The following is a 14,717-nucleotide window of genomic DNA, read 5'->3' as shown; positions in this document are numbered from 1 at the left end:
CAGAGGTGATTATGTCCCCCAGGCAAGAGAAACTGCAAAATGCTAGACTGGCACAGCTTAGGAACAATAAAGGTGAACCCAAGATTAAGGCAAAACAGTATAAAAGAGGGGAAGCATTGGGAAGATGACGTAATAGTACTTTTGGGAAGAAGCTCAAGAAAATGTTTGTCCCTCTTACCACACATTTTAAAGAAGCCACAAAGTCAGACTGATAGAGATTAACAATAGGTTACATGTTAAGACTGATGTAATTTAACATTCCCAGCATCCCTGGAAACTGGTGTGAGACGGCATGCCATAACCTGTGGGTCCTAGCCATGTTCCCTCCTGGCTACTGCAAAAATTTACCACGTCCTTGCCAGAACCAGGACAATTTGCTAAATGCTTCAAGAGTCTAAGACTTAAAAGTACAAAATACAGTTATTATTTACTCTGATGAAATTATCAGACATACCGATAATTTGGATAAAATATCTGGTTTGAAGTAATCTTTTTACATTCCTTACATTCCTTACTATAAGTCCCTAATAAAGTTAAAAATAGGAAAGGAGAGAAAAGCTGTTGGGCACAGAAGACCTTCACGCTTGGAAACAGAAGGAGCAATACCCAAGCTAAATAGCAGAAAAGAACAATTAGGCTGAGTTTAACTTGGTTGTGTTAATTAATTAGACAATCAAAGAGAAACATCTGTTTGTAGCTGTGCTACAGATGTGGATGATAAAGTCAAGCAATAAATTCCAGCCTTAGAGGAGGCAAGGAGAGAGAACAAGAGAATGATTGCTTTTCAGAAGTTCAGTTCCCTAAACCCAGAGTCTCCATTTGGGATGATTTTTAGCCAGTAGAATAGTGACTTTAAATTCCAAGCTTTGATAGTAACCTTTTATTTTCTCAATAAAAATCGAGTTTTAAAGATCCAGTATTTTGGTAAAGAAGCTCTCTTTTTTTGACAAATTACAGAAGATGTTATTGAAAGAACAGAAAAGTTTCATTAAGATCTTAAACACTGCACTCTAATTAAATACATGAGAGGAAGAAAAAGTTGTGATCAGTGGACTGTTTGCAAGGAAGTGGTGGTCTTTGCTCAGCTGGTCATTATTTTACCTGTTCCCACCAATTCATTAGGATATCTCTGGACAATAAGACAGATTTTCTCTCCAATTAAAAGTGTGGATTCTGTGGCTTTGAGACTTATTTCAGGACAGAAATTATATGGAGCTATGATACACTGCTTTGCTGGACTTATTTGTGAAGGTCTTTTGCTTATTCTAAATATAAAAGTGCTAAAAAGACAAATGAAAAAGCAAAAGCAAAACAGAAAGATTTGGATTATTTTCCTGTGCAGCTAAATCCTCTTTACCCCTTAGCATGGAGAGAAAGTTCCTAGCCAGGGCACTATACTGAAAATATTGGGTAAAAAAAATGGCTTTTGAGGTTAGAGAAGCTAATCACTGTTGGGATTTACAACACAAATTGGAACTCTATGGGAGCTGGAGGGGTTTAGCCTGGAGAAAATGAGGCTCGGGGGGACATAATTACTGTCTACAAGTACAAGAAGGGAGGTTATGGCAAGGTGGTAATTGGCCTCTTCTCCCAAGAAACAAACTATAGGACGAGAGGAAATGGCCTCAAGTTGTGCCAGGAGCAAATTACTTTGGATATTAGGAAAAAATCTCTTCACTGAAAGGATTGTCAAGCTTTGGAGCAGGCTGCCCAGCGGAGTGGTGAAGTCACCATCCCTGGAGACATCGGCAGATGTTAGAGACACGTCGATGTGGCACTTTGGGGCATGGTTTAGTGGTGGGCTTGGCAGAGCTGGGTTAATGGTTGGACTTGATGATCTCAAAGGCCTTTTCCAATCTAAATGATTCTATGAAGAGAGTTTTGAAATTAGGTAATTATATGGGTGGTTAGAATTCATAAAGAATATGAAAATGACCTCTGTGTCTACTCATCAAAAGTTTCTGAACACACTATAATATAATACTTTCATAGCAGCATTCCATTCAATAGGACTCTACATTCATTAAATTTTCCCTCTTTCTCCACTGAAAGTAGTGAGGGAAAAAGAAAAAAAATTTAAAAAGAAAGCGAGAAATGAAGCTCAGTTGTGGGCAAGACTGTCAATCTGTGCTTGACACTGACTCTAGATTGAAAGAGTGGACAGCCACTTTAAATGATTTCCATAGCCTGGGCTGAGCCTTGGCAATCTCATGAAGCAAATATTCACTGTGACACTTTAAAAACTCCCATTCCCTGCCAATGTTAAGAAACTGCTCCCCAAACTGAAATTCACACTTATTACTAGATTTCTCAACTTCCTTCCAATGGCTGGATGACCAAGCACAGCCATTATAACCAACAAGAAACATAAAGTCTGATAACCTGTAACCAAAATATTTTCAAGCACAAGATGCTATTGTCTTGTTGCTAGGTAAAATTGGTTTTTTCCTTGACTGGAAAAAATAATGAATGGCCCCCTTTTATATGTTAGGTATTTTGCATTTCCTTCCCCAAAAGATTTTGGTGAAATATGCAGTCCCAAATACTTAATTTCCTCAACTGCTTTATTGATTGCTGTTTTGGGGATTTTATTTGGCTAGGAACAGCACAGCAGCTTGTTATTTTAATCGAACAACAATGTACATTAATTCATGTTAGAATCAATGACCAAAATTTAATTGAAACATTTAATTCTTTCATTACAGAAATTCTCCCACTATCAACAACAATAAAATTGCTGCAAAACATAACACAGCCCCCCCCCCCACCCCTTAATAAAACTCATACATAGATGAAGGATTGAAATCTACAAGATCTTGGATGACTAAATATTGTGCCAATGGGCTGTGTAACTGTATTGGCACTGAAAGCCACCATTCTCTGATCCTGTGCTTTTCAAACAGATTGATTAGAAAGTCAGTTGTACTAATAGAAAAGTCACCTTTTCTATAGTAAAAACCTCATTCACATCCCAGAAACGGAGTACAATATCAAGTGGATTTTACATTTGGCCTATTTTTATCCATGCATGTAGTCTGTCACTTTTTGGATCTGTTTATTGTGATCTTCAATTAGACATGAAATTTGTTTTTTAGTTACAGTAGTTTAAAGAGTATTTTTCCCTCCTGAGTGAAATGGTAACTTCTGGATTTATTATGATTTTTAGTTTAGTCCTATTTACAAGAAATGAACAAAGAATGTCAGGCCCTCTTCCCTGCCCTTCTTCCTCCCATTTCTCAGCAATGGGACTAAAACTCCTTTCAAAGCAGTCTATGGCAATGGTCTATTAGAATGCTGCCATGCTTTGTGCATTGATTTTAATCCACAATAACTTAATGCAGGTAACAGTTCTTTCTGAACCATGTGACAGGAATATGGATTGAGATTGGAATTGATTGGAGTGCTTTAGAGTGCATCTAAAGAGTACAATCGTGGCTTTAATGCAGATAATTCAGCTACCTGAATTAGCAAAAGTGTGGTATGGGTACATCAACCTGCTGGCAGCTACACTGGACTCCTTCCTGCAGCCTTGCAAGGGCTCCTGTTCACGAGGAGCTGTGTCACACAGCTCACCTCCTTTTCTACCTTGCGTGGTACAGAAGGATAATTGCAGCCAGAGTGAAAGCCTTTTTGTGTTTCAAAGACAAATTTCTGTGAACTGTGTGAATTGCTCTGGAATGCAAATGTGCCCACAGAGCAGAATGGTAAGGGTCAGTGAGAAGATAAAGCCAGGGAGCCCCGAGAGGTAGCCCTTGGCATAGAGATGAGTTAGGCTGGTCCTACCAGGCTTGGCACTGCACCTACCTTCCTGTCAGGCTGTGGCCCCAGCCAGGTCCCAAAACATTTGAATTGCTTGATAACCACCTTATGTAGTATATAGTACCTGCTACTTAGAAAAATGGGTTGAAAATAACAATAATTGAAAAAAAAAAAAAAAAGGTGCTGGGTTTCCCAGCAGGCTGTGAGATTAAAGCTTGTCAAATGAATGATCCCAGTAGTGAGTAACTGTAAGGTTTATGACCTGTTTTAATACAAGCTAGGTAGCTCAAAGGGACATAAAACAGCTATTAAAAAAGGCCTGTGCCCAGTCAGTAGCAATTTAAACCTGGCCCTTGTACAGGTGTGGTGGTTGCAAGAGGAATACAAAGACAGGTTCTGCCTCTGTCAAGGAGTATTAGTTTCTGTTTTTGTAATAATGATTTGAACTGTTACTATTTTGGGTACTACTGCAGTCCAATATACCAATACCTATATACACACACACACACACATATGTATATATATATACACACACTCAGAGTATAATACATGCCTCAATTAAAATTATTTTTCTTAAAAGATTGTGCTTACTACGGTGGTTACTAAAGACAGAGCTGCCTGATGAAATCAAGAGACTTTACAGAAGTCCACAGCATTCAGATATGAAAATGGGGGAATGGAATCAGGGCCGCATGAAAAAAGTTATCACCAAAAATACTGTGAGAAAGTAGAAGAAGCACTATCTATAAGACTATTGCACACTATTATAAAATATTTATTCAACATTTAATGAGGTATCCTGCACATAATCTTTCCTGAGGTTGATCCTTATTGTACAGACATTCACTGATGTTTTTGCCCTGACATTTTTAATGCTTTATCACTTCTAACTGTTTGTTCCTCTGTATATGCTTAAACATTGCCTTATTTCATCTTCCTTATGCCTGTCCTTTCCCCAGTCACCCTGAAAGTTACTCCAGCTTCGGAAAGAACTTTTTTTTTTTAACTTCCTTTAAGCTAGTATTGGAATTCAAATCCCAAAGACAGTTTCAGCTTTTAAAATCAGGCCTTAGCTTCATATCTTACTTTTCATCTCTGAGTGGTAAATTCAATAGAAAAAGGGACTGAAGATGCAGACCTCCTGCCAGCTCAATGTCCCTGAAGACATTGTCTGCTTTCACATTTCTTTCTTTTATAATCTGGGCAACAAATGCTCATGAATTAAATACCAACCACTGAGAATTAAGCTAGTCCATATATGATAACATTTTCCACAGTACAAATGATGTTTCTTAATTATTTTTTCTTTCTATGCTTATCTACCCTTTTGCCAGTCCTTTCACTACGTCACGTCCCACAGTGCCTATCTGCAGCCAAGGGTGACCAACCTGCAGCTCTGTGCAGGTAACCTGGGTAATTACTCTTGAGATACTGTGTACAGGGATGTATGGCAAAGCATAATTCAGCATGGCTTGCTGTTATCTGTCTTTCCTTTATCCCGCCTGCCTTCTCAGGACCCTCCAGATACGAAAATACATTCCTGTGTGGGAGTTGTTTTGAATTTTCACGTAGAGCCTACAAATACCTTTTGCACCATTAGGATATTATATGTTATGCACTCTCAGGAAAGGCTCTGTACTTTTCAGTCAAGGTTTTAATGCTTTAAAATGGGGAAATTCAAAGTTTTTCCTTTTTTGAATAACAGGGGCTTTTTAAGAAAATAGAATTTCACAAATACCTGCTGGCCTATTCATTGTCAAATGGACCAAAGCTCATTCCATTTCCAATGTCTTAATATTCATATGAATAATTCAGTAATTTCTGTGGCTAATACAATGATACTATGAGAATATCTGCTGTATTTTAGGTCTTTTTCAATAAAACCGAACAACTGAAAAAGAGAATAAACTGAGACAGCCAAAAAGGATATATAGCTAAATTTGTTCTTGGGCAATTGTTCATTCATGACACTCTGAATTTGTTTGGAACAGCTATGGTGACCTTTGACTGAGCTACATTTCAGAAACTCAGAATACATTTCAGAAATTCACCAGGAAGTGACTTGAACTTAAGAGCAACTTGTCAAACACAAAGTTCAGACTTCAGCTTCATGTGTGGAAGCAGTCCAACACAGAGATATCTGATATTTAAGTTAGACAAAGTAAGCCTTTTTCTAAAAGTGTAGAAAGTGTGGTACTAACCCAACTCAGATTAAAATATTGAATTATGGGTAGACAAACATGACCATAGTTCTCCTCAGAATAAACCACAAATAAATATTTCTTATCACTATTTATGCAAAGGAGAGCATTCACCTTTACTGCAGAAGAGCCAGGATTCTCTGCCAAGTGAAACCAGATGATTTCCAGTCTGGGACTGTACTGTATTCTGCCATACTCACAAAGAGATTTTGGTTAAGGTCTGCAGATACCTAGCTCATAATTATTAAATTTACTTAGGGAAAGGAATTAGTTGATGGATGTGGGTGACGGGAATTTTTCCGCATTTGCTTATGGAAAGACTGAGGAAATAAGTCACAATCATTTATGATTTTCAGACTCAAGAAAGTTTAATTTCATTAGTATAATGCAATAAAAACCCAGGTGTTGCAATTTGCTATCCTCTCAAGTTCTACTACAATTTTTAAAAAAAGTCCTTTTCAACCTGAAGGCATAGCAAAATGAAATTGGAAGAGGAGAAGGGCTATCTAAAGGCTATCCAAAACGGCATGAGAGATTTGAACTGTTAAAGCCAATTCAGAAATTAATGTAAACTTCTCAACTCTCAATGAAAAAGAAACCTATTCACATTCAAAGGTATTACTATTTAATTTTAACACTTGTTTCCATGGATCAAGATCATTCTGTTAGAAAATGGCAGAATTAACAACAATAACTAATCATTCACAGTCTGTACAGATTCTTTACTTTTAACAGAAATGTATTGACTTAATTGAAGAACGGGGAGAAAGATGGAAGAGGAAATATAATAAAGACCACCACTAAAATAAAGTTAATTGGTGAAATCCCTCCTGCTCTCACATCCAAGGTAAGAATCACGTATTTTCATCACACAGGTTAAATACAAATCTCCAGTTTTGTGCTATCCAGAAGATATAAAAATAGTGAGGAGACTGAAATGCCCTGTGCTGTGTTGAACTTTAAATTTCTGTCTTTGCTTTTATAATTACTGTAGAATCCTACCAGTATAGGCAATTATTTTTGTGTATCTTTGCAAGTTGATATATATCCATGCCATAATAACGTGAAAGAAAAAACTCGCTGTCAAAGTAACAAAGATAACTGGGGATAAAGCAGGAACAGTAGGGAGAGAGGGAAGCACTACTACTAAAAACAATGCTAATATTCTAATTCAAATTTATTTTTCTAGGCAAAATCCACAGATTTTTTTATCAGCAGATAATTATACTTATCAGGAGTATCGGGCAAAACAGAGACCAGCCACTGCCACCATGATGCTATTTTGATGACCATTCAAATTAAGTATAATCTTCCTCTTCTCTATTACTCCTTTCTTTTGTTTAGTTGGTGTTTTTTTTGTTTTGTTGGTGGTTGTGATTTTTTGTTTGTTTTGGTTTTTTTTCTTTTTTTTCCTGTGCATTCATTCTTCCTTGGCTGGGTTTTGCTGTTGTTTAGTTTGGTTTTGGGTTCTTTTTTAGGTTTGTGGGGTTTTTTTTGGTTGTTGTTTTGGGGTTGTTTTGTTGTTGTTTGGTTTGTTTTGTCTTGTAGATACTACCACAGGAAGTTCTCTGATGTACTAAGAGCTGGAACAGAATGCTCACCCTGACAGGTAAAAGTGTGCAAATACCCATAAAATAATTGTAGGGGTATGAAACTGCTCTGTCTGTGGCACTGCTCTGGTGATTTCACTTTCCACCCCTGACCCTTCATTATGCACTGTCAGCAATGCAAACCCTGAAAACTCCTCGTCCTGCTGTTTATAAAAAAGCGCTGGGCCTTTAGACACTGAACTCAAACACAAGTAGAGAGCAGCAAGAGAGAATAGCTCAGTCTAACCTTGACAGTTCTGCAGCCCTGGATCAACTTTGTATTTGGCCATTGGTCCAAAGAGGGCTATATGTCTCATATTATTTGCTTTTTCTGTATTTCTTTCTTTTTTTTCCCCACTCTTAAAAACTTCTCCTCAAGCTAAGTTTATGGCAGGGAATACACTGGCCTCATAACATGAATTCCTATCCTGGTAGACATGGATTGTTCAGCTTTAAACCAAGAACTTTTCTTAATGTAAGATGTGCACACAGGGGAAGAACCTGGCTGACAAAAAGCCAGGATGGGACAGTGGATGTTTTACCAAACTAACATTACTTGACCTAAGCTGACCTTGAATATTTTTCTGAGTGCGACAATTCGTGCTAGACTGCACACAATTTACCAAGGTGATTGGAATTGAATCATTTAGAGCTTCAGCTAGGTAGCTTTGGCTAACAGGGCACTTGAAGTTGCTCTTTATCAGCTCACATGCTTGTGTTATCTAATTTAGAATGTGCCTGTGCAAGAAACAGGTTCTAATGTGTTTGATTCAGTCTGAAAAATGCTGTACTGATGAACAATTTTATTTTTTGGAAAATTATCCATCTTTCTGGGTTTTTTTGACCAGCTTAAATCAGAGCCTCTAAAACCAACTACTTTCTTGGTAAAACCTTGCACTTAGTAAAAAGATGCGGCAAAAGGAAGAAAATGCATTCCTGCTAGGGCAGAAGGATGAGGATCTGCTTACCAGCACAGTCACCACACGCAGAACCACTCCTCGCATGTTGTTCTCCAGCTTTCTGTCTGTTAGTGACCCATTCAGACCAGTTACGGGATTCCAGCAGCCAAGCTAAAAGACAAAACAAAAATAATTTTCTCATTGCCCATAAAACTTTGCTAGTCATTCGTGCTAGGTGTCTTTAAGCAGGAACATATGAAGTAGACAGAATACCTTCTGGACTCAATGGGATGGAAACTCAGGGGATGGCTTGTGCACAGATTCATCTTGAAATTGAAAATGAAGCTATTAAGGATATCAGGTTTTGATTTTAAATACCAGTGTGCAATGGATGACAGCACCCAGGATCTGAGGTTATATGAGTTGCTTTAAAAGAGGTCAGAGAGGATATCAATATTAGTGAAAGACATATAAAAGGTACTGTACCTGTAGCAATATTTCCACCTTACTTTCATTAATACACTAATTGGAGAAATAATAGCTACCATCATTTTAGCACGCTCTTTGATCCAGCCCATCATTCCTAGTGCAACTCTGACAAAAGGAATTATACCAGCTTTAATTAAAGCTTATACTACTAATTGGTAATGAAACAGCAGTGATTTTAAGCCAGTTTAAAAATCACATTTAAAGATTATTGAGGAAAACACCATTGGATAGGCACATCACAGTATTGAGAGTGTACTACAATATACTATGCAGAAAAAGAAGTCCATTTATGCCATTCTTTGCATTGGTGCTGTTGTATTTCTTGAACTTCTGTGGATGAATCTTTTGCTCAGGAATGTCTTTGGGATTATCTGCCTTTCAATCTGGGTGCAGTAGATACTGACTTGTAATCCAGCTTCTCTGAAAATGTAACTTGACTGAGTTTTTGTGTGGTGGTAGATGCTTTTTTTTAAGCACAGAGAAAAAAATCAATCAACCACACATCCCTTAGCACCACACACCAAGATAAGCAGTTTCATTTTTGAGATTCATTACCACACTCAGCTGTCCTGCACAATTACCAGTGCTAAATCCAAAACCCAGCAGAAGAACAATGACTGACTTCAGAGGACTTTGGAGCAGAGTCTCAAGGTAAACCAATTGCCTATGTGAAGTCATCACACAGCCAGAGAGACAGAGAGGCACCTGCAGCTACCAGTTCTTGCCCTGAATCACCTTCTCCATGGACTGTGAATGAAACCTTTCCATGGATGCTCATCCTATTTAAAGGAAGAGAAGGTCTTGCTCCCTCTGACAAACCAAAATTAACATCAGTAGGGTATTGTTGGCTCCAGTGGCTTCTACTAAGACTATTCTCTTGGAGAATTCAATATCATAATCTGAGAAAAACAAACTGTAAAATATGAAAAATATTACTGTAATTTCACACAGAGTAACAGAAATGCCAGGTTGCCTCAAACCATCTGAAAGGGTTTGTAAAGAAGGGGGGCTTTGCTGAGTGTACTTGAACAGGAATTCACAGAAATCATTATTTTCAGTCCTTCATGTGAAAAGGCTTTGTATATGTGTTTCATAGATCTTTCAAAGTGAAACAGAAGACAAAGAACAAGCTTTAAGTTTAAACATATTTAACAATTTTAGAAGTGGGTAATCTGAAATATTTGTTTTCTTCATTACATCTATTAGATTAGAGTAACTCCTAATTTTTTTATTTCAATATATTTGTATAAATTCTTTGAAGATGCCTCTTTAAGAAATGAATGTCTCAATAGTAAAAAAAACCCAACTTACTGCAATGATATAGAATTAGGTGTGTAATAATGGTCTCACAGGTCTTTTCCAATCTAAATGATCCCACAATTCTATGTTTCCCAGAGGAAGATGGCCTTAAAACAATGTTGTCACTTCTCTCTGCTGCTTTCAGGAGCACTCACAGCGAATTCTTGCCCTTCTGAAGTCAAGGTTATCCTACAGTTGGGAATGAGTGAGGGTAATGCTGAGCATACTTGTAATCACAAGTAATGACTGAATCAGGGATCTACTAGATCCAAACCCCAGAGAAAGTGATAGCAGCAACAGGATACAAGGAGAAACAAAACCAGAAGGTGTCCTATTCATCTCTTGAAATTGCTCATCTTTCCTATGGCTGCTTCTAAATAAAAGCACGAATTATCCCCATTTGGTTTCCCCACTTCGTGTTCCCACCTGATCACGGACCAGCAAGAGATCACAGCAGCCCTCTCTGCTTCTTCTGGTCCTCCACAGTGTATCCAGCTGCTCTCTAGTCATGGATGGACTACTGACACATTCCAGGTCCTCTCCACTCTCCTGGCAAAGCCCTGCAACACTTTGAGTTGAATAAACTAAATGCTGAAGTGTGTGGCCTATAATAAATAGTACAGTGAAATGCAGCAAATGTACGTGCGCTGCACTTTGTACGTGACAAACCACTGACATCCTATAAAGCAAAGCATTTCATGGGCTACATTTTTGTATGAAAAATAGTGAAAACAATACTAAGTTCAGAACAAAGCTGCATTAAATTAATTCAGTGATTGTCATTCTTAGTCACACAAAGAAACTAATTAGAACTTAGATCCAATTAGCATATCCAAATGTGTTGGATGTATAATTACTGCAGAAACTCTGTTGCATTTGCCAGAACTAAAACCCTAGGAAGTTGCTGAAGAGCCTTTTTATGCTTTTGAAGATCAAGTCCATTTTTAATTATGTACATTAATGTGCACATATTTACACAATTCAGTTTTTAGCCCAACCCTGCCTTTTTAAGGCAAAACCCCCCCACCAACATAACATTTCTGGAAATTCAGCATAGCACTAATTTTCCTTTAAAAAGGCACTTTTTATTTTCAATTATTGTTCATTTAATTTTCAATTCAATTGTTCCTTTATGCAGCTCAGTCATGGTGAAGACAAATGTGCAGTGTCTTGCCAACAAAGTTGAAATTGATTTTGAGTGGGAGCTGCTTACTGTTATTAGGAGAAAACAAATCAACATTTATTGATGACAATTTGAGCTTGTCATTGCAGCAAGGAGCAAATGTAACTACTGCAGAAACATTGAGACGGGGGCGGTACGAAGCTCCCTCTTGAGCTTTGTCTCATTTAACTGCTTCTGCAAAACATTTGCTGCTTCTGCAGTTACTTCCTTTTACTTTTGCTCTCTCTCTGATGGTTGAATGAGAGAACAGATCAGACAATAACAGAATCTCACATTAATTCTGGTGGATTTGGGCAGATGGGTGATGGGAACTCTCTTACTGAGCACAGCGCTTGTCATCTTCATACCACATGAAATTTATCATTTACAGTGCTCTGAACTTCTGTTTCAGTTTCTTTTATTTATTCTAATGACAGCTTTCACTCTGCTAGGTTTGATGTAATATGATGAAGATGGAAAAGTTGTCAGACTTCTACTTCCTTTGATATCCAATTTGCAATCTCTTTATGTTCATCCCACACCCCCGCTTGTTATCCTCACTGTCATCAATGTTCAAATGGGCTTTGTTCTCCTGTTTTGCTGGCAAAGCCAAAAATTTACTTCCCTTCTTCATTAGAAATTTTTGACTATATGAACAATGCATTATGGAAGGTCTTGAATTTGTATATCAATATTACAGTAGGCAAAATCTATTTCATGTGTATTTACAATTTCATTATTTATAAGGAACTTGGAACACTGAAGTCTACAATGCCTTTATGACAGAGCTTACAGGCAGTTTTCCTCCCCTACTTCCTATGCAACCAGTGAACTCTGCTGAATATCTGAGAGCTTTCACTTCTTTTTCTGGCAGAGTAAAGTGCAGATTGTCTCAATTAATCAAGAAAAAATACACTGGCCTGGTATGGTCACAGTTGAGGACGATCAGAGAAAATGAATAAAACCAGAATAGTGATATAGATGAATTACTTAAGTGCTTGTCACTACATCAAAGTTTAGAGTGTTCTGTTGCTTCAATTAACATGGAAAATACACAGAAACTGGTTTATCCAATGCAACCACCTTGGAACTCAGACTGCATTATCACAACACAAGGGTCAAGAGCAGAAAGCAACTCTAGAGGAGGTCCAATGGAAATCTGAAAGACAAAACTACACTACATCTGCAACCCAAATCTATAAGGACATTGGGATCACAGACTCCTCTCCTCTTTCATTTATTTCTCTGTCATTTAAAGAAAAAATACAAACAATACCTTGGTTTTAGTATGGATAGCCTGACAAAATATTTCCAGTGGAAATACCCAGGACAGAGCAGTTCACAGAGAGCTGGTGAGCCACAGGAAGAGCAGCCTCCCTGCCTGGAGTAACCACATGCACTTCAGAAACTCCCTCCTCAGTTTTCACCCGGGTCCAACCTGCTTTAGGAACTGAATTCTTACAAGATCCCACTTCAACGGAAGAAATGTGCATTAATAATCCCCTTTTCCATTCCAAATCATAGTAAAGTCACAGAAATGGAAAAGATCCCATGAAGCTGTCACAAAATGACACTCAGCTGGAAGATTCGAGCTCCCAGGAGTGCCGGGAAGACATGAAATGGGGTGCACAACAAAAAATAATGAAGAAAAAGGTAGAGTTTCTTTTGCTGATGTGTGGATTCAGCACTTGCAAAATTTTCTAGGACACCAATTTAGGCAAAATTCAAGCAGGACAACCCAGAAACTGTTTTGCACAGAATATTCCTCATGCCTCTTGTCAGTTGTTTTTTAATATGTCCAACAGCAACTGGGAAATCAGACACTAAATCCTATTGCTTAAAATTACGTTTCAGAGAAGAAACACCATAAAAAATATCTTTTGTCAATATCATACTGTCAGTTATGTAAAAATAGTCAGATGCTCTGTTACCTGGTTAAAGAGTCCTTTCCATTCAGCTCTTTAGCCAGCAACCAACAGTTGATCAACCAAATCTGCAAAAAAATCTGGTGTCCAGGGATTAACTGAGGCTTTTTGTACCCCTGGGCTTGATTAAAGAAGTAAGGATCCATTTTGTTTTTGCAGCAATTTCCTAATAGGATTGCTTAGGAGGAAAGCTTTCTGTGTTTAACTGCTGCCTTCACCAAAGCTTAGGTAATAGTCAGCAAATAGTAAGCTGTTAAAATCGATAGAAAATACTGTGCTCAACAATTGGATAATGTATAGAAGCATTTGTTTCTCCAACATTCTGTGTGGTGAAATCTATATACTTCTGTGCATTCAGTTAATTATTTTGTACAGTGTGTTTTATTGCTTTTATTTGTCACTGGCCTAAAAGGAATGGCCTGCCCCTAGACTTGCTCTGCTATTTTCAAGCTGTTAGGATGACATGAATACTCAAGTTTAGTTTTATATCCAGTGTGCTAAGGATTGTAATTGCAGGAGCTGAGGTGGGCTATTTGTTTTTCTAACTGATCATAGACACAAGTGCAAGTGACCTCAATAGAAATTGCTTTCCTCAAAGCCAATGCACAAGGCAGAATAACACTGAACACTGAGTTAATAAAATATTTTGCTTTGGGGACTACCCAATTTTCCTTTTCTTACTGAACTGAAATAAAGAAGCTAATGGAAAGTAACAACTTGCTGTTCATTTGCCTACTAGCTCCTGACTCAGTGTTTTCCTAAGGACCCAAATTGCTGCCAGAATTTATAATTGGGTATTTTAGACCACTGACAAATGTTGAATTTACAGAGGAAACAACACAGACTTCATAGGTATTCTCCCACTGCATGCTCTACTCACAGAGCTGATGCTTAGTGCTTAGGCCAAGCTTCTAGAACCTAATGGTATAATTTCTCAAATGTATAGTAAACCACCACATCTCAAAGAAAATGAACCATCTCTCCAAGCTAGTGCTGTCATTCTAATGATCCCTGACTTCTCCCCCCACCATCTCTTTATCTCTGGTTTACTTTCTCTGTTTTCCTTTCCCTTTCATTTGAAATTGGGTGGTCTTAATCTATCATTTTCCCCTTCTGTCATCTCTTATTTTTGGAAAATACCCTTTTTTCCCTTCTTTAGTCCCTTTTCTACTGTGAATTCAGTACTCCCAGCAGCTCCCTGACCTGTGCTTATCTTCCTTTGCAATACCTCTTGCCATCCATTTCTCTGTGTATTTTCAGTGCTCTCTGTTTTTCTTTCCCTTGATCTTCCTTTCCATTTCCTGTGGCTTTTTCCTGTTTTTTTTTCGGTTTTTTTTGTTTTTTGTTGGTTTTTTTTTTTTTTTTTTTTTTTTTTTTTTTTTTTTTTTTTTGGG

The 14,717-nt window shown here is 37.7% G+C and overlaps 1 protein-coding gene across 2 annotated transcripts in view; it reads right to left on the bottom strand.

Annotated features, from left to right (window-relative positions):
- The window catches only part of GRID2 (glutamate ionotropic receptor delta type subunit 2), a 676,953-nt gene that overhangs the window by 130,941 nt on the left and 531,295 nt on the right, over positions 1–14,717 (bottom strand). For both annotated transcript variants that reach the window (XM_041484266.1, XM_041484267.1), the window contains one exon: positions 8,518–8,619. In XM_041484266.1, coding sequence (XP_041340200.1) covers positions 8,518–8,619 — 102 coding nt within the window. The remainder of the gene's footprint in view (positions 1–8,517; positions 8,620–14,717) is intronic.

This window comes from Pyrgilauda ruficollis, unplaced genomic scaffold (genome assembly GCF_017590135.1).
Source record: "Pyrgilauda ruficollis isolate IOZ18807 unplaced genomic scaffold, ASM1759013v1 scaffold65, whole genome shotgun sequence".
NCBI classification, from domain to species: domain Eukaryota; kingdom Metazoa; phylum Chordata; class Aves; order Passeriformes; family Passeridae; genus Pyrgilauda; species Pyrgilauda ruficollis.
The sequence above is the reverse complement of the archived record's forward strand: the minus strand, read 5'-3'. Positions and strand labels throughout refer to the sequence as shown.